Below are 26,359 nucleotides of genomic sequence, written 5' to 3' on the forward strand. Positions count from 1 at the left end.
ACTTCAGGGTTCAAAATCATCTGTCCATAAGCATCTCCCTCCATTAGTTTCTATCATCAATTCAATAATGATGTAAAATAAAGAATTCACTAATAATGAACTTAAAATAATGTACTTAAAATGTCAAATAATTGTATTGAATTTAAGTAAGGTTTCTCAATCATTGTATGTCCCATTTAAGAATTTAGTGCCTTTTTTGGACAGTAGACTGTTCTGTAATAAAACTGTAGTATATATGAGCGTTTTTTGTACAGTTTCTTTGTTTAAAATGACTTTTTTTAAAACTTGTGTTTATTTTAGTATTGTATCTACTAGAGAATAAAGGTATATTGATGAACAGAAAACGATCTTTATTTTGTTGCCATCTGCTTTTTCAATGTATGATGTCAAATGAAACAACACTTTTTCACTTTTGAACATAATCTTGTAGGCATCTCTTCATAACATTGTGCCAGAAAATCTTCTCAGTAACGAACAGGCTCTATTTGGTATTTAATAAAACCAATCAGGAATGGCCCAGATATTTGAGACTGCACAGACAATTGTGGGAACCAAACTCCCAAAGCTGGACACGGGTATAATTTTATTGCTGCCGGTCTCTCTGAGCTACCAACCAAGGCTGTGTTGTACCACTACAATTACAAAGTCTTAGCAGCATTAGAAACAGTAATAGCTTCTGAAAAATCAATTGAACTGATGATAAAATGATCATGAATTACTTTAAGAAGTGAAAATATCTCTGCAAAATAAAAATGAGTGGGGGGGGAGGAGAATCACATTGCTGTGACGTTTGAACCAAATTATATTATATTTTATTATTTCTAAAAGCCTAGAGGGTATTTTGAATTCCACTACTAAAACACTAATAAAAAGAAATTTCACCTTCGACTGAAGGGGAAAGAATACAAGATTTTCTAACTTTCTTTCACTAACATTACAGACCTAGGTAAAGTCAGTCTGAATACAAGTTTTAGTTATAAACCAGTTGCAGACATTCATTTTATTGTATTAATCATTAATCAGTGGTTTGGAGTGTTGATAAATGTATTGAACAAACACTTGCTGTGCAACAAAACACCAGGTCAAATCAGGCACATGCAGTTTTAAATTCATATTCAATACGATTGAACCACAAGGTCTGAAACTCATTCAAATAAAACATCTATGAAATCTCTTTACTACAAGTCCCATCAAAATTAGCACACAAGAAATGAACCCTTATCCCTTAACCCCTAGTATAAAATACTCCATGATGTCCAGAAACATCACAGCATCCAATCATTCTGATCCCTATAACTGAACTATAAACGCCCATGTAATCTACCTTTCCCTGAGATTTTCCAACATGCCAATATTTACACTACAAACGTTTACCACACGACATTTAAGGCACTGCGTGGTTTTAAAAAGCCATTAAAAATACTGTTCTTTGTTGTAGGGTATTCTACCAATATCTGTGACCTGGAACACAAGGCGCAATGGTGGTGTTTCATATGTAACCCTGTGCTATTAACCTTTAGCATTACACCCCTCTGCAGTAAATACACTCAGGTCAGCTCAGTGTAGTGACTTTGAGCAGAACGTGTGTAGTTGGGTTTTTGTTTTTTTTTTAATTCCAATCAGCTTTCCCAGGACAGAGAGGAGCTGCTGGTCTTGGAAGGACAGCGGCCATTTTCTTTCAGCTGTTCCACGACTTCCTGTCCTCCCCTTTGCGTGTGCCTGAGGTTGCTGGCCCTTTAGCCAGAATGGTCAGAGCAGCCAGGTTGGGGCTGGAGCCCGAGAGATACGGCCTACGGCTCTGTCGCCGGCGCTTGGCGGTGCCTGAGGCACGAGTGACCCGGTCTGGTCTCACAAGGACCCCGTAACCAGGGTTACAGTGGAAATAGTGACGACCACCCACCGAGCCATCGTTTTTGCCTAATAAAGAGAGTGGTGTTACCATATATACCCTTGATGTTAAACTCTTGGTGTATATACCCTTGGTGTATACACTGATCGGCCGTAACGTTTAAATTTGAGAAAGTGAATAACATTGATTATCCTATGAAAAACAGACAATTTTGAGGCTGAAAAAATGCAAAAGTAAAAATATTCAGCTCAGCGGGCCGAACTTCAAAAATAAAAAAAAGAATTTGGCGTACAGCTAGACGATTTGAACTTAATATAAGCCTTCAAATGGTTTTTTTCAAGAAAATCCACGACATGAGCTGGGAGGTTGGCATGGCATGACCAATTAAAGCCATTAAACACAAGACACATACCTGCTGGGACATCAAGCTCTACACCGACCCAGACGCCCTCGGCAAAGTCAGTCAGCCCGACGTAGCGCACCGTGCCATTTTTGTTGCCGCCTACTGTCACGTACTCATCCTCCTTCAGCCAGTCGGGCAGGCGATCTTCCTCGGACCCTTCCTCCGTGTCAGACAGGATCTCCAGCCTCTCCAGAGGCTCCCGCAGGCCTGACAACGGATCGATGCCTTCTTTGCCCTGCTCTTCCTCCACCTCATGGAGGATTCCTTTAAAAGACTTCAGACCTGAAGCCTTTACCTTCTGGATTTTGAATGGGTTTGATGTGGATGGCAGATTGGACTGAGTCACTGGCTGCTCTCCCTTTTCTGTTGATGCTGAGGAGGACGTGGCCCTGGGTTGGACATCAGTAGGAAGAGCTTGGGAAACAGGCTGGCTGGCTGGCGCCGTTATGGGCAGCTGTGGAGCCTCCCTTAATGTAATGGCATCCTTGATGTCAGTTGAAGGCCCAGAAGGCTGATCAGCAACAGAGGAAGGTGTTAGAGTGGATATTTCTGAAAATGCTTCATCGGAGCCTGCAGAAGTGAGAGTAGAAGTACTGGTGTCAGTAGTCAGCGCAATATTTGGAGAGATAGTGCTCTCTGGAGTAAGAAAGCTTTTGCAATTGTCCTCTGTGCCTGCCAGGTTAGTTGTGTTAGCTAGTACAGGTTTGTCTACTTTCTCTGTACTATGCTGGGAGGGACTGCTGGTCTCTGTGGCATTATCCCTCTCTTTTTGGAGTTTCATTTTATTGGAGTGTCCCAAAGGTCCCTGTGGCATGGACTTTGTACTGAACCCAGCTGTGTTTAAGACCAACGCATCTGACAGAGTTGCTGTGGAGACGCTTGTGGAGATGTAACCGCTGGACGTGTCACTAATTGAGCTGCAAGTGGAGTTTTCAGCCTCAAATGGAGCAGGAACCTCAAACTCAGCAGGGGTCCCTATTGGACTCTCTGTGACTCGGGCCTGCAAGGTCAACACAGAGGTAAGCCTTCATTCAGAGTATATCATTCATGGCTTTATAAGATAAATGAGGGTGTGTGTGGGTGAATTTGTTACCTGGGTCACAAGTATGCTCTCTGTGCAGCTGGATAATGGTTCATTGACCTCCGAAACTGTCAGGCTCTCTGACTCAGGTAAAGGAGAAGGTGCAAATATTGCGCTCTCTGGGTTCTCTAGTTTGATTTGTTGTGGAGCTGAATTTTCATCAGGAGCCTGTGGACATCATTTCAGTACACAGCTGAACCATTTCTGAGGTGGTGCAAATTAATACACATATTTCTATCTATTCATAATATATATTTTATTTTACTTCTAGTATTTTACAGGATTTTTGAATTTTATGGGACTACATACAGTACAAATAAATACATTTACCAGTTTAGGACTTGTGGGGTCTTCAAGACTTGCAGACTGGACTATAATGTGGGGCACATTCTATGAGAGGTTAAGAATTAGAGGCGGTTAAATTGTATAACGCATTTCCAGAACATCTGAACATTATGCAGATCAGTGTTTGCTAGCCATATTTGTCAAGTAAATGTGTCTCCTTAAAGGTGCTTCGTGTAAAATTTAGTGGTTTCTAGCCGTGCGCTTGCAAATTGCAACCAACCGAATACCATTCCCAAGCGTGCAGTAGCACCTACAGTGGCCGTCAGCTGCCAAGCTGCTTCCAGAATGATACATCATCTACGACTGCATGGAGTACGTAAGATTATCATTATTTGTTTTCTCATAATGGTACCATTTGATTGCTAACCGTAGCTAGCTAGTTGCTTTGCATACTAATAAGGCAGCTAACACTAGCGAAGCCTTTTTGTTCTAACCGTTTAGTCTGATTGCAAGATAGCATTAACAGGATATACATGTTGTCCATTTGCAAAGGTCAAAGCCTGGACCGGTAACCCAGTAAGATTACGGCAGTTAAATGGAAAGGGAGAAGAGTTACCACAGCGAGTTTATAGAGATGAAGAGGGAAGAGCAAGCTCTCCAAATGGACCCAGGAGAAGTATCGAAGTTCGTTTGTATTAAATTATATTATGTTGGTCTGCGAAATATGAACAATATAATATAGGTATTATATAGTAGCTCTGTGCTTTACATGTAGCAGTGTTACTGTAGTCTGAAGTGTCGTTGCCAGAGATGGCGATATGAGTTGCAGTTAAAACACATTTTTGAAAGAAGAGCTATTTTTAAGAGAGTCGTGACTCGAATCGGAGTTTTGCTTAAATGACTCACTACGCGACTCGGATTCTGTTCATCTGACTCGTGACTCAACTCATGAGTCAAGTCAAGTTTTTTTTATATAGCTGTTGTCACAAAGCAGCTTTACACACGACCAAGTCTAAACCCCCAGTGAACAAGCCAAGACAGTGGCAAAGTAAAACTAACAAGAGCATGAGGAAGAAACCTTGAGGAACCAAGACTCAAAGAGGGGACCCATCCTCCTTATTAATTAATCGTGTGGGGAAAAAACAAACAAAAAAACAAACCAAGACTCTAACCGGTCGTGTGGATAAAACATTTCCTTTCCATCTTATCTTACACAAGTACCTTGCCTGTCAGTTCGGAGACGGTCATGCGCGGTGTTTTTGTTTTTCTATAGCTCGACGTTAAATTAAAATCAAAATGGGTACACAATGAGCCTTTAAATCACCATCTTCGGGTATAGAATATCTGAGTCAGATAGACCTGAGACTAAGCAAAAACATTTCTAAGGACTTGAGACTCCATTTGGACTCGCAACCCAGAGACTTGAGACTTGGCTTGGACTGGTACAAAGTGAGCTTTAACATCTGTGGTTGTCGATTTGTTACATGCGATATTGTCTCGGAAATGTCAGCGACGCTACTAAATGATTATTATAAATAATATAGGGTGAGTATCGATCAGCGACGCTACTAAATGATTATTATAAATACACTATGGTAAGAGTGTCGATCAGCGATACCAAAAGCTACTGCTTCAACGTAAAAACATGCATGTCGCTCTCTAGAGCCAGTGTTTGGGTTGTCCGTTCTGGTAACTGTGGAAACGTGGTACAACTTGCTTTCTTTTGGCCCCTTTGTATATACGAAGGAAAACACGATTTGTAGTTAAAAAGGTGATTATACACCAATTTAAAAACAAACAAACAAAAAAAACCCCACACCATTTTGTATACTATATTCCATTTTTGCCAATAGCTCCCCCTAAATCTTACACATTACACTTTTAATTATTTTCCACCGTGGATTCGGATTCCCATATTTCACTTTGTAAAACCTCTAAACATATTAACATTCATGGCAAAAAACACCAGCAACTAATTCTAAACAAAAATACATCACTGATTTTGTAGCATGGTCCAACTGCAATATTGTATTGGTATTATACAGCAAACATCTAAAAAGACTGAATGAACCTCCCTGAAAAGGTCAGCCCCTATTAAAGCACTTCACAAAACTTCCCTTTCCTGACACAGAGTCAATCAACTGCCTGGGTTCTGTTTTCCTGGACCACATAAACCAGGTTTCCCTACCTGGTGGTGCAGGACAGGAGGGGGGAGCTCTTTCCTGTCCTCCCTTTGAGGAAACAGCGACTTCAGCATTTTGGGCACTGGAGGCACCAGAGCCTTAACTGGGGAGAGAAGAGAGGCAGCCAGCCCTGAAAGACCTGGCGGGACATTGAGAATCGGAGAGCAGGGAGAGTTTAAAGAGAGAAATGGGTGAGAGAGAAAGAGGGACAGAGCAATGAAAAACTGTTTTAGGAAACCAGATGGAAGAAATCACTGGGAAAGACTTGATAACACAGTAACCAGTAAAAGATAAGAACCATCAAGAGAAAACATGGAGCTGATTATTTGCCATTCTGCTCTGCACAACATTACTGCTCACCTTATAAAAGATTAAAATGGGAAGGTCAATTAAAACAGTCGTGCTGGGGGGTGGGGGGGGGGGATGATTGACCTGTTTGCTCTCTGAACACTCACCGTTAACTGAGGACAAGGTATAGAGCAAAGGAAATTTCGGACAGGCACTAAACTAAAGCTCTGAACGGGTCCGACGTGACGGCATTTCACCGGAAAGGAAAGGAAAGGTAGACGGCGGAAGTGGCCGAGTTGGGCTACCTGGCTCTGAGCCGTGAAGGTGTTCAGAATGGGATGGAATGCTTTTTAGAGACGGATGTGCCAGAGAAATGTCCTGTTGTCTGTCCAGAGGCCCCTAGACAAAAGGCAGAGAACAGAGGAAAAACTCCATATATCTATACATTAAATAAATGAACATAGCTTGTTTTTTGTCTGTTCTAAGGTGACAAGCATGCGCCACTGCCAGCAGACACATTCAGACAGTTAAATGAGCATCGTTCGACTGAAAATACTTCAGAAAGTCTGTCTTACTTTATTAACCACGGGTTCGTGGCTGAAAGAAAACTCTTGCATGCTCGCTGACAGCTGAAAACAGGGATAGAGAGTCATTACTGCTTTGCATTTTCTCCTGTCTGTAATGAGATCTCTGTGAAGGACATGTGGCTCGCTCACCTTGTTGGTACTGGTGGAGCCGTGACTGAGCCTGTGGCTCTTCCCTCTGCTAGCGAGCTGCTCCTTTACCACCACCTCCTGCACACACAAACACGTGCAAACAAGCACACTGTTAAAGCACAGATGTGATAGAATACATGCCCTGCATCTCATCAAGAACGTTTCTCCTAACGTTTCAGGGGGAGTGATTCAGAATGATTTCCTTAAGTATCACGATAAACATTTATTGTGGACTTTGTTTTGTGGCGTTTTTAAAATAAGCACATTGTATAAAAATCATCATTTTTATGTACTTACATTTTTATATGTATTCAGATCAAACTGGGTACTTCCTTAAACCATGAAGTACATTATAAATATGACACCAGTTCTGAATCAAACCAACTCTTGCAAATTTAGGGAAATATGTCAAAAGTGCTGTCTATAGGGACTTGACGACAAATGGAATATTCCTTCATGTGTAGACAGAGATATGGAGCTTGCCAGTAGAAGCCACGTGTGTCTGAACACAATACACGGGCCAATCTGTGGGCCAATACCTGTCTGAGGCGGTCCTGAGTGAGGATGTCCTCCACAGCCCGAACACTGCGCAGGTACTTCTCTATGGCCTCCTCACTGCCGTTGGCCAGTCTGTCAGCGCTGGCGGCCAGCTGAGCCAACGTCTCCCTGTCCTCCAGGTCTGGCATATCCTACGCATACGCACACACACAGGCACGCTTGCACATCACTAGAGAAGAGCGCTTAGGAGTGACATGTAAAAATGTCTATGTAGCCATGCAGATGAAATGCCTTGGTGACATCCTGTGGATCAGCAACCAATCATTAGCTGTATATACGAGTCTAAAGAGAGGGTCTGTTCTGATAGCACCTCAGAGATTTTCCAATGTTCTGAGATCATCATTATATGAAAATACAAAAATGGTGTCAGTGACACTACTAGTCAGCCCCTCGTGTAGAAAACCGGTGTCATGCTGCGTAACTTGGCAGCCATTCTTCCCCACAAGGCATGTGTTGAGTCACAGGATGGCAGGGCAGGGAGCAGGCAGTGTGCGTTACCCCTGGGACGTTGGACACAATCTGAAAGGTGACCCCACAGCCTGGAATGGTGCTGCGCTGGGAGATTCTCTTCAGCAAGCTCTTGGCAAACCCCTGCAGGAGAGAGCAGAAGGATACCACTGGACCAACAGTTCACAACTGCACTAGTCCAAGTAGGGTGTGTAGTCCAGAGATGTGAAGGGCAGCTTCAGTACTCAATGCTTCTCCTGAAGTAACGTCAGGCACGTCGGTAACAGCTAATTACCACGGTGTGCATGAGCTGAAGTCATGAGTGGGTTAGAGCTAAACACTAAAACACTCGCTGCAGTCAGACCTGGTGTGTGGTGGTGGTGGGTGGGGTCAGACCTGGCGTGTAGTGAGGCTGACGCAGATGCGTTTGCGTAGGACCAGCTGCATGCAGGCTGGGTGGCTGAGGAGCACCACCACCCGCACGATGAGGTAAATCCGCTGCTCTGGACCTCCACCTCGACTCAGCTCAGGACACTCGTGCACCGTACTGTCCCACGAAGCCTCTGCCTTTACCTACATACACACACACAAACATATATATTGCAACATGTCTGTATAACCAGCTCAAAATGTGTCCTTATTTGAACCATAAACACTATACATTTACAATTTCAACATTTGGTAGATGCTTTTATTCAGATTATCATATTCCTTATTAGAATTATTACTAAAGATGCACCGATTGTTTGGCCGGTGACCAGAATCATCCGGTTTCCAGCGCTAACCAGTGACCGGCCGATCAGTCTCATATAACCATTTCTGTGCTGGTCACATTTACACTTGTGCACTACACGAGGGAGACACATGAACAGCACTGTGACGTCATTAGGCCTTCAACCTATAAAGGTGCCTTGATATTTCATTTGGAAAACCAAAAATATTGCTCTTTATTTGGAGGTTTGTGGAAAGAGAAGGTTCATAACCTAGTGCACACAAGTTCACTAAAACTGTTTCTGTATGCTGTCATTTATAATTCATAGAAGGAAAATCGGAATCGTACAGTCATGTTAAAAAAAGAAAAAGAAAATTGAAGTGCATCTGTATTGTATACATAAAATTTAAATGACTATATGCCTTACTGTTACACAGTGATACAAGAGAGACAAAAATTCACCACAGTGTTCAAATCCTTACCTCCGAGTCATGGTGCTTTACAATCTGCAACTCTAAGAACTCCTCCTCATCTGCTCCGTTGAGAACAGCGTCCTGGCCTCCAGCCAGCGGAGCCGACAAGCCATCATGAAAATCATTGGCTGTGGACACCAGAGAGCAGCTCAGTGAGTGGACGTATGAGCACAGGGTGGGTGGTCTCCTGTCCTGAGGTGTTGCGACGCAACTTGGCGCTTCCCGGGTTCAGCGCGTCACCTGATGTAGCTCAGCTATTCATTAGCTTGCACCTACTGAGCTGAACGGAGCATGTTGGTGCTGGGTGAATAAGGGCACCGCTGTGGCTCTGCATAGTTATACGCTCCGGGTGTAACGGTGTAGGAGAACAGAGGAGGAGCTACACTGAGCTGGGTAAAGGTTGTTTGGAGATGCAAAGCCTGAACCTACCACTGAGGTCCAGGAAGATGACTGGAATGTGGGCTTCCATTCCTGGTACAGTGACCCTGTGGGGACGAGACGGTTAGTGGCTTGTGAGGGACCAGGGGTGGGGGTGGTGTGGGGTGGGGGGGGGGTATCGCAAGCTGTAAGACACTCACCACTGGGCAGGGGCGCCAGGGATGCAACTGCCAGCAGAGGGCACCTCCATGCTGTTCTTCTCCTCCGTCAGGGTCAGCTGGCTCTCCAGCAGCTGAGCCTCCCTCTCCACATCACCCTCTGACCGATCTAGATCCAGAAACGGAGGGAGGGAGTGACAGAAGAGTGGATGAAAGAGTAGGAGAGGCCCAGAGAGAGGAGGAGTGGGGGTGAAAGAGAGACTGGGCGCTCTCTGTGGTGAGACTGTGCGCTCTTACCTGGCTTGCCAACCTTTTTCTGAAGCTCCTGAAGCTGCTGGACCAGATACTCCTGCCTCATGGTGAGGGCGGCCTGCCACCGGGCCCTGAGCCGCTGCAGCTCGCTCTCCTGAAACAGTAGCATTGTACACTTCACCCACCTTGGCCACGCAGGGCGGCGTCGCATGACAAGGCCGCCACCCATTCTCCAAACCACAGTTACCTGATAGCTGTCCAGGTCCTCATCCCCCACCTGTGAAGGAAGGAGGAGACAACAGGGTGAGTATGAGTGTGCGTGTGTGAGAAAGAGCTGGAGGTGTGTGAGCTCCAGCTCTTGTGGAGTCTGGGGGGGGGTGGGGGGGATTGGATTGACCTGCAGAGCCTGCCGGACCTCCACGCTGCCCACGGACACTCCCAGCACACGGTGCGCCATGAGGGGCATGGTGCCAGAATCCTGCACAGAGCGCACCTCCACCTGAATACGCCGCGACTGACCCTGCACGCACAGACACCATACACATGCACACCCCCCCCCCCCCCCCCCACACACACACACACACACACACACGCGCGCACCAGCACATGCATACGAACACATACATACAGACAAAGACACCAAAGAAACACACACACACACACATTATTTTCAGTGGTCAGATGCGCCGGGTTCATAAATCCCGCCTGTGCAGACAGATGCTCCGCCTCCATGTCCCACCTGCCGGAGCAGAAACCTCCCTCCAGTGCGCACGTCACGCTCGGGCACCACCTCCACTGGTACGTACTCTCCGCTTTCATTCAGTTCCAGCACCTGCACCCAGAGCTCCAGCCTCCTCATCACCTCACTCCACCTGCCGGACACGCAGCGGATACCCGTGCACGATCATTCACTGTACAGCACACACTTGCTAGTCTCTTACACTGCTGTGTGTTACGGTTGTATTTTAAATGCTTCATTTGATTTGTTTGTTCAGTACTGAGTCTGAGTCTTTCAGTTGAAATGCAGAAATAAGAACAATGAAAATAATAACAGCATTATAATTATCGCATTATTAACACCATGATTATTAATCATACAATTACATTACTACAAGTACTTGTATAGTAATAACATTTCCACTTTCCAGTCTTTCCTGCGGAGAGAGACAGGTTGTAAGTGTGTGAGGGCACCTCTCTCCGAGGGAGCAGGGCAGATCGTGAGAGAGAGAGTGAGTGTGCACGCGCATGTGTGTGAGGGCACCTCTCTGAGGGAGCAGGGCAGGTCATGAGTGTGTGTGTGTGTGTGTGTGTGTGTGTGTGTGCACCTCTCTCTGAGGGAGCGGGGCAGGTCATGAGTGTGTGTGTGTGTGTGTGTGTGCGTGCGTGCGAGGGCACCTCTCTCTGAGGGAGCGGGGCAGGTCATGAGTGTGTGCGTGTGTGTGTGTGTGTGCGCGCGAGGGCACCTCTCTCTGAGGGAGCGGGGCAGGTCATGAGTGTGTGTGTGTGTGTGTGTGTGTGTGCGCATGCGTGCGAGGGCACCTCTCTCTGAGGGAGTGGGGCAGGTCATGAGTGTGTGTGTGTGTGTGTGTGTGTGTGTGTGTGTGTGCATGCGTGCGAGGGCACCTCTCTCTGAGGGAGCGGGGCAGGTCATGAGTGTGTGTGTGTGTGTGTGTGTGTGTGTGTGTGTGTGTGTGTGTGTGTGTGGGCACCTCTCTCTGAGGGAGCGGTTCTTGGCCTGGATGACACGCAGGTCCCAGAGTGCCAGGTTTCGCCGCGGGTGCTGCAGCTTGTGCCCATACACCTCCACCGCCAACGCTCCCTCAGCCAGGAACTCCACCAGCTCCTCCGTCACCGCCACCTCCAGATCCTGACGCGGCCACAGGACAACCATGCTTAACCCCCAGCCCAGAACACAAGGCTACTAATCACAGCACGTGGGGTTAGTAGAACACCTGGCACATAGCTGGAGAAGAGAGCCATAGTGCCAAACGCAGGGCCAGCACGAACAACCCACGGGCCACTTGGGGACTTCAAGTCAGTTTCTGACATTCTCAGAGCGGTAATTACTATGTTCATGCAGCTACAGACATGAAAAAATGAGCCTGAGAAGAGTGTGGTAAAGTCCTTTTAGTGCTGACCACTGAGCTGTCGAACACCACCAGGCAGTGGGGCTCTCTGCTGCTGGGGGCGGACAGGTCCACCTCGGGGGCGATGTATACGGGCTCCTTCTGGCCCCAGAAGTGGTACTGGCAGAAGACGAAGTTGGAGAGGTGCTGGGGGAGACCAGTGGCCTGGGACACTTTTACCTGGAGAGAGCAAGAGAGAGAGAGAGAGAGAGAGAGAGAGAGAGGGAGAGGGAGGGAGAGCGAGCGAGCGAGGGAGATTGATCTGCTCATTCAGGGACCAGCAGCAGTTCTGTTAGAACCAGAGTCTCAATCCGAGTGAATTAAGTGACCGTGTAAAGTAGACTTATTCATGACATTACGCATAACTAGCAGGCATATAGTAGGTAAGAAATAACAGGTATTAGGTGTAAAATAAAGAGGAACTGACCCTATAGAAATGCACATATGCATAGTAATGGTCATGTGCTAATTATATGGTAATGTGCTAATGAAGCAGCAATGGTGATGTAATGATGTGGTGGTGGTGTGATATAGTGATGGAATGGTGATGCAATTATGTGATGACCTAAACGTGTGGTCATGGTGATGCATTTGTAATGTAATAGCGAGGTCATGGTTACATGCTGACAGTCGGGTAATGATATAATGTAACGATGCCGGTTATGCAGAACGGCGACGTGATGATCCAGGGTAAGTACCGGCTTACCCTGCAGACTAGTTTGCGTTGGTGTGCATCTCCGTCAGGGCTGGGGTCAGCGATTTCTCCCTCTCCCTCTACCCCCAGATTCCCCCTCACCCTCTCCACCTCTACATGCAGACGCCCTGCCGCCTGTGTCACACGCGCACATGCCCACACACAGACACACAGACACGTAAATGAGCATAAATATAAATAATCATATGCCATGTTAATCATTTAGTATAGTGTGGGGCAGTGGTAGCTCAGTGGTTAAGGTACTTGACTTATAATTGGAAGGGCCACTGAGCAAGACCCTTAACCCTCAATTGCTCAAGTTGTACTCATAATTGTAAGTCGCTTTGGATAAAAGCGTCAGGTAAAGGTAGTTTTGTACCTTTAGTATTTAGTTGTGTTTTGTTTCACATACCTCCCCCTTCTGGTTGATGATGGGTACTGCATACTGCAGTTTGACATCGTGCAAGAGGCAGGCCAGGAAGACATTAGCTACCCCGATCAAAGTGTGGTTCTCCTGCTCGTCAAAGAATGGGTCAGCCCTCTTAAAATAAGAGCGCATCAGCTGCAGGCAAAAGAACCAATGACACAGACCAGCTCACCACTCCCTGCTTGCAAACACCATCAAACCGTATGACAGTGACCATGTGCCACAGATGTTGGCTATGAGGGACTGTGTAGGTATGGAGTAAACCATAGTAGATGTGGTAGACAGAGATGAGGAATTGTGTAGGTATGTACGGAGTAAACACCGCCATACATGGTTGTCGTCGTCGTAGTCCTTCCACTCCTGGTAGAGGTCACGCATGTCCACTAGCCGGTTCTCCATCTTCTCCAGGGCCCACACCTGCGTGCCTTTTCCCTTCCGCCTGACCTGCACCGCCGGCTCGCTCAGTACAGCGTCCCTCTGCATGGGCGGAAGGCACACACACACACACACACACACACACGAGCTATACTACCTGTGCTAACAGTGAATATGTCACAGACCTTCTTGACTACATAACTTGGCAGTGTTGGAGCACCAAAAAAATGTTTGTAGCCGTCGTAAGCAATTTATGAGATCTTAATGAAGAGGGCTTGACCATTATTCCATTCCAGGTTTCTTTCGCTCTCTCACACAAAATACATGCAAACACAAGCTCTCACACACACACACACACACACACACACACACACGCCAACCTTGCGGTTGGCATCCAGGTTAGCTGCGGGGATCTGCAGGGTGACAGTATACTCCGTCTTCTTGGTGAGCTCCTCGGCGATGAAGCTGGCCTCCTGCGCCAGCCGGTTTGCCCTGACGATCTGCTCCCTAAGCTTCAGCAGGTTACGGGCAAACACTGCCTCTCTGGGGCGGCAACGCAGAACAGCACCATGGAAAAGACACAAACACACACATGGGTCCTTCTGTCCTACAAGCACAATCATGTTCTTTTATGCTACCAGGGAGAGTGTCGGCGTCGCCCACTCTGTACCCAACATACCACCTTGTAGAGTTTTTACTTCCAACCCGAAACAAACACACCTGATCCCGATCATCCAGACCTCTTCCGAAGACCTGGATTAGCAGGATAAGGAGTGTTAGCTAGTGGTTGGAGTTGTGACTCTACAGGGAGGCAGGTGTGCAGGAGCAGGGCAGATGGGAGTAGGGAGACGGCAAACGCGGCGTGGGGCTCAGACCTCTCCTCGCTGCCCGGGTTGGGCGTGGGGCGCAGGGCCGGGGGTTGGTGCTGCTGCTGGCCCAGGCGAGCGCGCAGGTGCTGCAGCTCCTCCTCGAACTGCAGCCGCTGGTGCTCCAGAGCCGAGCGCTTCTCCTCTTCGTGCCGGCGCTCCAGGGAGCGCAGAATGCACTGCATCGGGTCTGGCCCCGAGCCAGGGGGGGAAGGGGGGAGAGAGAGAGAGAGAGAGAGAGAGAGAGAGAAAAAAAAACAGGAGAAAGGGAGAGAGGGTGGGGAAGGGTAAAAAACGAAAATTGAAAATGACGACAGTCACACCGTTATCTTTCTTAGGCCGGCAGGCTATGAAACGTTGCTATTCAGAACTCAAAATGTTGACACTGCGAGGTATGTGCTTGTGAACGTATGAATGTCGGTGTGCCCGCTACACCCCACCCTGCTCCCGTGTTCCCGGCAGCGCCACCTGCAGGAACTCACCGTCACTGCCCAAGCTGTTCATCATGACCTCAGCCTGGGCGTACTCGAAGTTTAAGCTGGTGTTGCTGGAGTCCAGACTGGCGCAGTCCAGGCCATCATCCACGCTGAGAGCAGACTTCCCTCCGCCCTCCTCTGCCTTAGGCCGAGCGCGGCGCCGAGACTTGGGCAGACTGATCCTGAGAGACAGGAAACACAGGAGAGACGTTATGGTGAACCAGTGGACATAGAGGCATGTGGACATTGAGAGTAAGGCGGCCATGGACAGACCTGAAGAAGTGGTGGTTACCCCACAGGATGCGGTCGCCATGGTGAAGCTGGACCGGTGCAGAGATGGTGGAGCCATTCACACATGTACTAGACACACACACCCACAGCCCCCCATATAAGTACACACACACAGACATATATATATATATATAAAAAAATATGTGCGTGCATGTATGCGTGTGATTACTGAGCGTTTGTCTTCGGGGTGAGTATCACTCCTGATTCTGCATTGATGTCAATGACACAGTGCTCTGGCTGGATGGCCATTCCGCACAGCTGGACATCCTGAGAATCAGCGGAGCCGACTAAAGTGTGATCCTGCACACGCACGCACACACACCCATCCAGATGCACGTGTGTGAATGCATGTGCGTGCACACATTGGCACATGCAAAAGTAAACCTAGCCATAGGTCTAATACTTCTGATGCTCTCTTCTGCATCCACCTAGTCTGTGAAACCAGGCCTACCACAGACTCCCAACTCATGCCATGTGAAAGCAGAATTTTTATCCAATTATTATAGCCTGTAACTCATCATGTGACAAATGCCTTTATAAACAGCCCTTATAACAGCTAAATATAAATGCTAAAACCACACACCCTATAATGTGTAAATGCTATAGCTCTTAAAACCGCACACCCTTCAACATCCTCTGCCATCTGTACACCTCATACTGGTTCGTTCTATCTCTCCCTCTCTTTTCCAGAAATGCTGCTCAGTTATTTACGATCCTATCCATCACTGGATTAACATGCCTCTTGCTTCTGGTTCTGTTCCTACTGCCCTAAATTTTATTTTTTATTTATTTATTTTTTTTCTTCAAACCCACGTCCCCTGGAAAACTCAGCAGCTTGAATTGTCTCACGCTAAAACATCTGCTCACGTCTCCCCCGCCCTTTTTCAGTTTAGGTGGCATAGGACTGCCTTACGTAGGGCCTAAACCTTCAGCTCCTTCAGCCCTATGGCTCTTCTCGCACGCTGAGGTCTACCGGTACTGGACTCCTCGCTGTGTGTCATGGACCCCAGACATTGGCCCTCTTTACCCCTTCAACTCCGTCCTTCTCCTTCTCCATTTCCTTGTACAGAGATCTTGGAGATCTTTATAAATATAACTTGTGATGATGACTATGAATGTTATTTTATTATTATTATATTATACAAAAGCTGTACCTTTATGTAATAAACCAGGAGCTCATTGAGGGCGGGGTCTGCGTGGAGGTTCACCAGGAAGTACTTCTCTTCTCCCATCCGGATGCCTGAGGACTGCAGAGAGATGCCCAAACTCTCCAGCTGTTTCTGCCTCTCCTGCAGACCACAGCCAACGAGAGAGAGAGAGAGAGAGAGAGAGAGAGAGAGAGAGAGAGAGAGAGATCAGAGGAGAGCTTTCCACCACCTCACACCCTACTGGTTGGGATTGCCAGGTTATAGGGGGCATGTCCTACCCTTCAGCCACCTCCCAGTGAGGGCAGGGCATACCTGTGCAGTCTCCTCCGTTTTCCTGAGTTTCTCCTCCCAGGTGACTGTCATCTCACGGATCAGTTTCTCTGACTCCTCAAGCCTGTCCTTCAGCTCAGGGGCCTTCATAGACTGGGACGGAGAGGAAGGAAACACACCACAGCCATCCACGCGCACGCACACGCACACTTAAAGACTAATACAAAAAACAAACAAGAATACCTTTGTAAAGTTTGCAGGAGTTCATTCAAACCACTGAAATGTTTGCTGTAGAAAAATCACAGCAGTTTTCCCTGCTCTACCACACTTGACTCCTGACCATAACTAACCAGCTAATCAGAAAAAATACATAGCACAATACATCATCTGTTAAACATTACTGGTCTATTGAGATTTGCTATAATGTTATCTAACAAACACCTGGGAGCTGGGAGTATCATGACCTGGCTCAGGTGTTCCAGATGGGCTTTCTGAAGACATGGGCTCTGCCTGGGCTTGGCGTGGGTCTGGGGGAGGGCGGGGCTCTGCCTCAGCCTGGGCTTGGCGTGGGTCTGGGGGAGGGCGGGGCTCTGCCTCAGCCTGGGCTTGGCGTGGGTCTGGGGGAGGGCGGGGCTCTGCCTCAGCCTGGGCTCAGAGTGGGTCTGGGGGAGGGCGGGGCTCTGCCTCAGCCTGGGCTCAGAGTGGTTGTGTGGGAGGACAGGAATCTACCTCAGCCTGGGTAAGCTGCTGGCGGAGCTTCTCCACTTCCTCCCGCAGCTCGCGGACGATCCTGGCATTGCGGTCCTCGTTGACTACGGCATGGTTCACAATGTTCTTGGCCCGGTCTGCGTAACGCAGTGTGGACAGGGTCTCATCGTAGTTGTCAGCAGCTGGGCTGATTGTGGCCACCATGGCCGTGCGACTGTTACCTCCCAGGCTGTCCTGTAAGGCAGAGGCGAAGGATACATTAGCTTGACTTATATGGAGTTCAACAGTGTCAATACACTATTTCAACAACACAATTTCAAAATAAGACCAGTATCCTAAAGAAGCTGGAAGTATGTGATGTGTAGTGCGCGAGTATGTGATGTATAATATCATGCATTGTACCAAATGAACTGTCAGTACCTTGAGGAGCCATGTGAGCACCGAGTCTCTGTAAGGCACAAATTTACTCTTGCTTTTCCCAGCCCCCTGCTCAGCCAGTGCTGAGATCACCAAACCAAGAGTAGTGAGGGATCTAAAGACACACACATACACACGCCAATGTGAACACTGTCAGGTTTAGGTCTGTGATACAAGCACTTGTGTAGAAACACACCTTCCCATGCACTGCCCCCTCTATCAACTTATTACTGTATATTGTAACTAAATGTTGATTTTACATTCATTCATTCTCTCTCTCTCTCTCTCTCTCTCTCTCTCTCTCTCTCTCTCTCTCTCTCTCTCTGCGAGTAGCTGTGACCGTGGCAACTGACTTGTTGATGTTGCTGCCCTCTTTCAGGCGGTCTCCTGCGGCGCCGGTCTTCACCGCTCTCTCGCTCCCAGCCAGGTCCACCAGGCTCAGCTTACTCACCTTCTCCCCACTAGTCTGCACACAAGAGGGCAAGAGCACACGCGAGCCCACCTTTTCAGGGTTACCGCAGGCGACCAGCAGAGGGCTCCACCAAAAAGTGTGCCAGCGGCGCTCATTCTGGACCAGCTTTCTCCATCTAGGTATAGCATATGCCTAGTCCTCCAGGGAAAGGACTTTTCAATGGGGAAATCGCCACCAGCACAGAAGAACTGACACTTGACCAGTAGCTACATGCTGCACACAATTTCACTGAGCAGCGATCAAGAGCAAACGCTCAATTCCTTACATTTGGCTCAAGACACAATTCAGTTTATATGGCGTTTATGTGGGTCAAACATTTATTCATTTGTTTGTCTGTTTGATCAGGACGGCTCTGGCTCATGGCACAGTCGGGTCACGCGGACCGGCAGACTCACCCCGGACTGCAGGTCCTGGAGCGTGTGCGTGAGCACCACATTGAAGACGGCATGCGAGCGACTGCTCTCCTCGTTCATGTTGGTGGCGGCCACGGTACGCGACTTGTTTCCCTCCGACATCAGCGAGTCGATGTCCTGGGAAAATGCCGGGGGGAGACATGAAAGGACATGACGCACAGAATAGGAGGAGTGAACCCCCCCCCAGCTCTCCCGCTAAATTAGGCATTAGATGCATTAGATGCTTCCTTAATCATTGGTTTTTAAGCTGAAAACCTCTGCCAAATTATTTTGTTAGCCATTTCTTAAGTCTATACTCTTAAAAAAGTAACTTTATTCAGTCTGCATAGTTCTTTCGCCATGCAGTGTCGAACACAAGAGGATGTCTTCCCCTCCAGCACTTGGGAGCTTATTCACTAATCGCCTTTGCCTTGCTCACTAGGGGCCAGGAACCAAATTCCCTGTACAGCTCCTTTGTGACAATACCTGTTGTAAAAAACAAACAAAAAAACAAAACAACAAAACCTCTACAAATGCATTTGAAATGTGAATGAACCTCGTAGCTGGTCACAGCCATGCGGGACAGGCCATCGACATAAGGCCCCAGTACCTTGTGCTCTCTCACTCGCAAGGCCTGGCTACTCCTGGGAACAAAAGCAGAAGTGCTCACGGTCACAAGACACCGTACTAGTCAGGTGCACATTACAGGGAAGGTAGAATCGAAGCAGCAGCATGGATACGACCAGACCAAGCATTTAACAGTTTTGGACCCGAGAGACAAACACATGCATGCATATGATTATGATTACATAACGATATGGCTTATGATTACAGTGCTTGAAAGGCGAAACTGAATTTTTTCTTTCAACCATTCCAGGTCATCACTGCAGCTTCAAATACCCAACATCCAGGCTCTGTTCAAAATGTATTCTGTAGATCTCTTCTTCGAGAGCTATGCAATTTAATTTTTGGTTTTGATGCCCTTCATATTTTTTAAAATAGTTGAGCTTAAAGCTTCCTGTAGACATTAATGGTAGCATGTTTGGATGTTGGGATTCCAGCTGTCATAATAGTGTCGATAGCAGCTTTGGTCTGTCTGGCTAAAGCTGTACCTGTTCATTCTCTTCTCTGGACCTGAGTCTTCTCCTCTCTGTGTGATTATATTCCTCCAAACATCATCTTTTTAAAATTATTTTTTCAATATTTCACCTCCAAACTATGAAGCTTTTCAACCAAAGCTTTTAAGACCTTTATGTTGTTATCGTCTTGCCAGCACTGGTTTTCCTTTCAGAAAATGCATGCTTAGTTTGATGAGGGTAAATGCAAATATATGCAGAGCCTATGTACCTCAGGACAGGTCCTGAAGACCACTGAAGTCCTGACTTCACAAAGCATGATATGGGTCACATTTACTGCACACTTCTGATAATAAAAGCTAAACACTGCTTGTCCAGATATTTCTACTTGTTCAATCACCATTGGCTGCATAAATGTTAGTTGTTGGCACATTAGTAACTGGTTTATGTATTCTCAGTGCATTCCAAATGCAATAATCCTACCCTAGCGATTACATGCACTTTTTTGATTAAAAAAGGCCTCAGGTAACCTCCAGAGGTGTATACTCACCCTTTGGGATCCAGCAGATCCCGCACCTTCTCGTTGTAGATCTCCATGTAGGAGACCTCCACGGCAAAGCTCTCCCCCTCCCTGTGCTCCCGGGCGCAGCGCTCGAACAGGGCACTGCACAGCCGCGGAACCAAGCCTGGCTGCTCTGCCGACCCCATCATGGTGTAAGACTTCCCTGAGCCTGCAGCCAATCACAGCACAGGGCGGGTACCATCACATTTCCAAATACCAGGCTTTTTTATAAAGCTGTTAGTCTTAACGCATATTATTGAATTAATGCTATGCACAATTTACTATGAGACTACAGCGAAACTTCTATGAAAAGGTATTTAGTTGTATGTATTTATATAAATGTATATAAATAATATTCAAATAAATTATGCATCAAGAATAAAACAGGCTAAATAAAATATAGGGTTGGGTACCAAATTCCAGGACCAATATAGGATCAGTGTCTACCGGACCAAATCACATCGCAGATTTCGATGCCTTGTTTCAGTGCCACTTAAAGGGATAGTTTCACTTAAATGCAATCAATCAGCCAAGACATGTTTGGAGCCCAAATTTAGCTTCTTTAGAACAAAAGCTGGCAATGTTAAACACAGGGAGTCAACAGCGATACCAATTGCATTTGTAAATAAGTTACATGTCCACAAACTTCTCTCAACCTGCTCAAACCACATCCAACTTGCTGCCCATAGCAGTAACGTTATACTTCACAACTTAACGTTATACGTCACATACTTCATAACTGTTATACTTCACAACGAATCATACTGCATCCTAAGACACAGCTAACTAGACAGTGAGACCTTTATTAAGAACTGAGCGCTTTCTGAGTAGGCTGAGTGACGTTTGCCATACATTGTTGACTTCCAGTGTTTGGTAGCAATATTAGCAGTTAGGCAGTTTTTTTAAAAAAAATACAAATTTTAAAATAGCAGAACTTGGACTCCAAACACATCTTGGCCGGTTGGCTGAATGTGGGGTAAGTGGAAACTCATGTAAACATGACAAAAGGATTCCAATACTGGAACGTGCAGCAAACTTTTAAATAACATGTAATAATGTGCAATAAGTCGATTTTACCACCAAAAATAGCAGGTGATTGAAAATGGTTGCTACTTTTACTTTTTTTTTTTTAATGAAGTGCAGCTCATATGAGTGGAAGAATTAAGAATCAAACTGCTTTGTAGTCCTCAAATTAACCTGTTTATGCTCCATCAAGCAGTTCCCTCACATGAAGGCAGACCATCTTAGACATCCAGGCCACTAGGTGTGAATATAATGGCTTTCATAACGAATAAGAATTTTTGGAAAAATGACTTATTGCTTCTTTAAAAAAAAAAAAAAAAGTGTGTAAAGGGAGAACACAACAAATTTAATGAAGGATCTGGCAACACACGGGATAAGACTGAATGCACCGTATTCACTTTGAAGTGCAAATTTGCCTTATAGGTGTTAACAACAACAACAACAACATTCTTTAATGTCTCTGACCCTCATTTTATAATTACCATTTAAACACCATTTAAAAAGTGTGTCATATTGGTATCAGAAAAAACCCAAATGATAACCAAACCCTAATTAAATATGGAAAATGTTTCAGGATAATTAAAGCATTCAGGTGCATAAGTTTATTCCAGGAATACAGAACACTGTATTTGAAGGCAGTTTATTGTTATTAATAATAATAATAATAATAATAATAATAATAATAATAATAATAATAATAATAATAATAATAATAATAATTAACCTGTTTGGCCATATGCAAATATGCAGGCATTATAACCCTGGAATGCATTATCCAACAGATTCTCCCCCAGACACTGGAACACCACCTCTTGCCCTAAGAGTGCAGAACAGACACATTCAGGTGTACACTTGTTTTAAATGTAAGGACAGGTAGGCTAGGTGTACTTGTTACGCCTGCAATGACAATAGAGACTTTAAACTGGATTTTACTCCACCATATTTTTATGAAATGTTGAAATATTTCTCTGAAATTATAGAGATACTGTACAAGCCCTCACCCTCCCTTCCTCCTTGTGTATGAGAGAGAGAGAGAGAGAGAGAGAGAGAGAGAGAGAGAGAGAGAGAGAGAGAGAGAGAGAGAGAGCACATATAGCAGTAGACCAAGTTTAGAGATGTATATACTGTAAAAATGGCAGCTGATAAACAACTGAAACAAACCTGCAAATTTATCTGTCTCTACCTCATCCATAGACCAGAAGCAGTAATCATATGCAAACACCTGAGAAAAATAACAATAATAAGTCACAACAGCAACAACAACAACAATAATAGTAATATACTCATACATTCCATCCTTGAGTCCTACATGAATAAGTAAACTGTAATCAGAAAACTAATACTTTTCCTAACAAAATCCTCCATGAAATATTAAAGTCACACACTAATGCAAGAAAATTATTAAAAAAAAAAAAAAAATCAAACTACAGGTGACATTACCTTCGGCTGATTCCTAAATGCACAAGAAAAGAAAAGCATAAGAAAACAATAATGAATATCAAAAATATTAAATTTGATCAATTATATTTCACAGAATATCAGCTCACAAACAATGGGGATAAAATAGTCAAAGGTGCCAAATATAAATGATATTTAGTTTATATGTGAAAAAGGAGTTGCAAACCGAGGTGCTGGAGGGCAACAGTACTGCCAGGTTTACAGTTTATACTGTTCCAACACACCCACATCAGCTAATACAAAGCTTAGCAATCTCCTGATGAGCTGGACCAGGTGCGTTAAATCAGGCAAAACACTAAACTGTGCAGTGCTGTGACCTTCCCTCTATCCCTGGATTCGGACAGTACAAGAATACAGTAGCTTTGCAAGGGCCTGCTGTGCCCTCCTTTTCTCCAACTTGTAAGACTGGCATAAAGCAAACAAAAAGGTCACGCTAAACTAAAATATTGAAATGTTTTCAGTGCTTAAACATTTTGCACCACTGGTACAACTTGGCATCGAGGCTCCAGAAGATTACAGAGAACATTGCAAACATAGCTGGCACGTTTTCATTCACGAGCAAGGACACCGAATTGACTGCCCTGGCCTGATTAGTAGCAGTGTCAGTATCAGGTTCAGTGAGCACCCTATTGGAATATGTTAAAGTGTTCCTCATTCTTGAGGCATTCTCTGGGCCAAACAGTGCGAAATCCTTAACAATCCTTGTGGTGCTACCACCTCGCGGTGTAATGGCTATGACTTAGCAAGTCCACTTTCCGACTGGATCCTCTGTGCTCTGCGAGTGTAACTGGGTAAACTTTCTTTTGCAGTGTCTTGCTCAAGCTTGCAAGACCTGTTTGTAGTCTCCCTGGGAGACCTGCAGCAGCAAGCAAGTCAAGGCAAAGAGAGAGAAACACCAACAACACGACATCAATCCCCGGACTAATATATTGAGCAGAGAGGGGGTTTTTAAAATCAGAGAAGGAAATAAGTAGAAACATGAGTTGCTGGAGGGAGGCCAGGCCCTTGGGCTATACCTACACACAGCCCAGAGGCACACCCCTTTCGTGAAGGAGGTAAAACAACAGAGCAGGTAGGCTAGTGCAGGGTAGTCCAGCCCAGCTCCTGGAGGGATCTTCCTGCTCCGAAACACCTGGAGTGTCTCAGTCAACCCCATTGACAACTCATCTGTTTATTTCTGGCTTAGCAGGTGAGTCAGAGCACACAAGTGGCTAAAATCGTGGTTAACTCCAGTGCAGCTGCACCAGAGCTGAGACTGTCCGGTTCTGGGGAAAGGCAGCAGGCCTGATGAACCTCCATGGCCAGCCAGCTAGACTGGCTTTGCATGCCAGTCTGCAGCTCATAATAAGACTGCTGACAGACAGGTAGAGGGGGTTTGGAGTGAGCCGAGTGCAGAAGAGGCAGGCGTGCCTAATGGATGACACATGAAACCCTGGCGAAGGATGAAGGTTCGCTTCCAAGGTTAACAATCCAGCTTTTGTCGTGCGGTAGTCGCGGGCCCTGTGCAGCTGCAGTGCTTGCGCACCCCAGACGCCCATCATTAGTCCCGCCTTGAAGCTCTGCCGCGTGTTTTCATAAATGTACTGAGAATAAGACCGAGGCTTGAGCTTGTCTAGATTATGCAGCACTCTAAACAGAAGGCCCCTAAAGGAGCAGTGAGAAGAGTGGGGGAAAGTGAGCGGATCCTTTTGCTTGCCGAAATCGTCCGAGGAAAAGTCATTTATCTTTTTTTTTTTTTTTTTTTTTATATCCCCGTTTTAGTTTCCAAGGTTACGTTTGACCTGACAGTGACCTAGTTGCTATGACATTTGAAGGCCAAAGAGGAGGAATTTGGGGAACTAGTGGGAGGTATAGCGCTGTAACAAATACCAGCTCACAGACTGTATGGCGTCGGCGAGAGGGAGAATTAGATAGACAATAAGCCAAAATAGTTCAACATATTTGATCTTGCAAGTAGGCAAGACTCTGTGTGTGTGTGTGTAATATATATATATATATATATATATATATATATATATATACATACATATATATATATACATACATACATATACATACACACACATACACACAGTCTTGCCTACTTGCAAGATCCATACACACACACACACACACACACACACACACACACACACACACACACACACACACACACACACACACACACACCCTACCTGCCATCCTTGCTGATTGCTGGATGCAGGACTGTCTGAGTTCTGTCCATCTCCACGACACATTTTGTCTTAAGGTCCCTCTCTGTTTTATATATATATATATATATAAAAAAAAAAGAAGTTAGTATAGTTATCATGCTTTGGTACTATAATAACTTAGAATTGAATAACAGACACATGGAATGAATATGGATGGTTACAAATACATAAAAAGTCTGGACCTTGCAGACTTTTAATTATAACTACATTACAAACATTTGGGTGAATGCTCAAGAGTATGAGTCTGACCAGAGTCTGACCAATAGGAAGACCAATGGCAAAACTAGAAAACAGTGTTGCTTTTGCAAGACGACTGGAGTAACTCAACTGAGATTAGCCCTGGCAACATTTCCTTAAGATAGATTGCAAGAACAATGCACAATAATTGGGAGGCAATCCAACTTGACAGAGGCTCGCAGTGTGGAAAAACCAGGGCTCTGCCAAGCTCTGAAAAAGTACGTACTGAAAGCTTATTCTTGGGACAAATATTAAGCAGAGCACTATATACGACAAGAGTCGTAGTCACAGTCGCAAGATTTTGGTTATGGTTTACAGCCTACCTCTCCTGTTCATTGGCCGGACTCGAACAGCGACCTTCACGTTGGAATCATTGAGACTAGTGTCATCCATGGTTATGGTTTCGTCTAAGAACAGCTGCTGTGAAAAAAAAAAAAAGATAGGAGAAATACCTATCTATATAAATGCATAAATACCTATACCTACCACCTACTGTTTGACCATGTAAACCGCACAGAGGGGAAATCCGTCCCAAACTATACCGCAAATGTGCGGCGATATTCTTCTTGGATAGTTTTCTTCTCTGCCTGCTTGTTACAAAGGAACCTAGTTTCTAAACACGTTTTACGACTCACTGCCTCCTCGCATCAAGTATATGAAGTTAGCAACAATTATAGCGCTCTCTGCGACTACATTGTTTTCAGAATATTTAATGTTACCGGTTCTTGAAGGAGTTCGGTCCGTCGTAATGTTATATTGTGGAGTATCTCATTCCTTCACGGACGATTAGGAATAAAAACACACAAACATCACCGCAGCAAATAAAGTTTGGAAGACAGAGACCAGATATTGAGCCTGCGCTGGTAGGCAGCTTCCTGGCTGTCATCCACACAGGAAAAAACAATTCCACGACTGTTACACAAATTGTTTTAAATGTAGCGAGTCAAACTCCAAGTGACATTTTAATGTCCCCGCGACGACAACCACTTGAAACATATCTACCTAATTCATTTCCTGTTTCTCGCCATTTTAACACGTAAACTTTGGAGTCGTCCCACGGTCAAACAGGTGGTAGTGGTGGGGATTTTCTTGGGATAGCCTATCCAGTTACGCGGCACCAGTTCATCTAATTTTATACACATACTGTTATAGATATTAGTATAGAAAATTTATTAAATAAAATTATACTTCAGAAACGTTATCTGTGTGCATGATGTTATCTTTAGCTAACTTCTAATATAAACAATTTTTGCAACTGTTCTCCACGGATTCTGGCAGTTAGTAGTCTGTACACAGACTCGCTTTCTCGCAAGCAAAAAAATATACTGCATGAACTTTTGCTTAT

At 45.5% G+C, this 26,359-nt stretch overlaps 1 protein-coding gene across 5 annotated transcripts; it reads right to left on the reverse strand.

The window, feature by feature from the left end:
• Window positions 1-333: 333 nt before the first annotated feature.
• kif13bb (kinesin family member 13Bb) lies at window positions 334-26,095 on the reverse strand. Of its 5 annotated transcripts, XM_027000815.3 has the most exons (42): window positions 25,734-26,095; window positions 25,338-25,434; window positions 24,739-24,820; window positions 22,547-22,559; window positions 22,268-22,328; window positions 21,831-21,923; window positions 20,072-20,252; window positions 19,002-19,089; window positions 18,449-18,583; window positions 17,935-18,047; window positions 17,585-17,696; window positions 17,186-17,398; window positions 16,499-16,609; window positions 16,193-16,327; window positions 15,208-15,338; window positions 15,021-15,107; window positions 14,754-14,929; window positions 14,281-14,461; window positions 13,786-13,948; window positions 13,361-13,507; window positions 13,016-13,165; window positions 12,616-12,738; window positions 11,922-12,089; window positions 11,493-11,650; window positions 10,523-10,655; window positions 10,181-10,303; window positions 10,031-10,060; window positions 9,829-9,937; window positions 9,574-9,700; window positions 9,425-9,480; window positions 9,005-9,123; window positions 8,207-8,383; window positions 7,862-7,954; window positions 7,345-7,494; window positions 6,806-6,883; window positions 6,665-6,718; window positions 6,395-6,488; window positions 5,807-5,940; window positions 3,664-3,723; window positions 3,346-3,501; window positions 2,262-3,252; window positions 334-1,917 (listed from the first exon to the last, which is right to left on the reverse strand). In XM_027000815.3, the coding sequence occupies exons 2-42, from the start codon at window positions 25,405-25,407 to the stop codon at window positions 1,679-1,681; spliced, it is 5,814 nt and encodes a 1,937-aa protein (XP_026856616.2). In that variant the 5' UTR covers window positions 25,408-25,434; window positions 25,734-26,095; the 3' UTR covers window positions 334-1,678. The 5 variants fall into 5 exon arrangements, with proteins under 5 accessions (XP_026856616.2, XP_035380564.1, XP_035380565.1 ...); XM_035524671.2 differs by having other exon boundaries at window positions 10,031-10,303; window positions 25,338-25,431; XM_035524672.2 differs by having other exon boundaries at window positions 5,807-5,904; window positions 10,031-10,303.
• Between the last annotated feature and the right edge of the window lie 264 nt (window positions 26,096-26,359).

The sequence above is a fragment of the Electrophorus electricus genome, chromosome 7, assembly GCF_041902795.1.
Source record: "Electrophorus electricus isolate QZ-2024a chromosome 7, ASM4190279v1, whole genome shotgun sequence".
NCBI lineage: Eukaryota > Metazoa > Chordata > Actinopteri > Gymnotiformes > Gymnotidae > Electrophorus > Electrophorus electricus.

What these genes read in the sequence shown, in the direction of transcription:
- kif13bb (XM_035524671.2), bottom strand. Translation starts at nt 25,407, where the DNA reads ATGGATGACACTAGTCTCAATGATTCCAACGTGAAGGTCGCTGTTCGA. An exon ending in ATTTGCATATGGCCAAACAG is followed by an intron (nt 20,253 to 21,830) that starts GTTAATTATTAT and finishes GATTGGCTGCAG; the next exon opens with GCTCAGGGAAGTCTTACACC. An exon ending in CTCAGGACCGCCTCAGACAG is followed by an intron (nt 6,884 to 7,344) that starts GTATTGGCCCAC and finishes TTGTGTGTGCAG; the next exon opens with GAGGTGGTGGTAAAGGAGCA.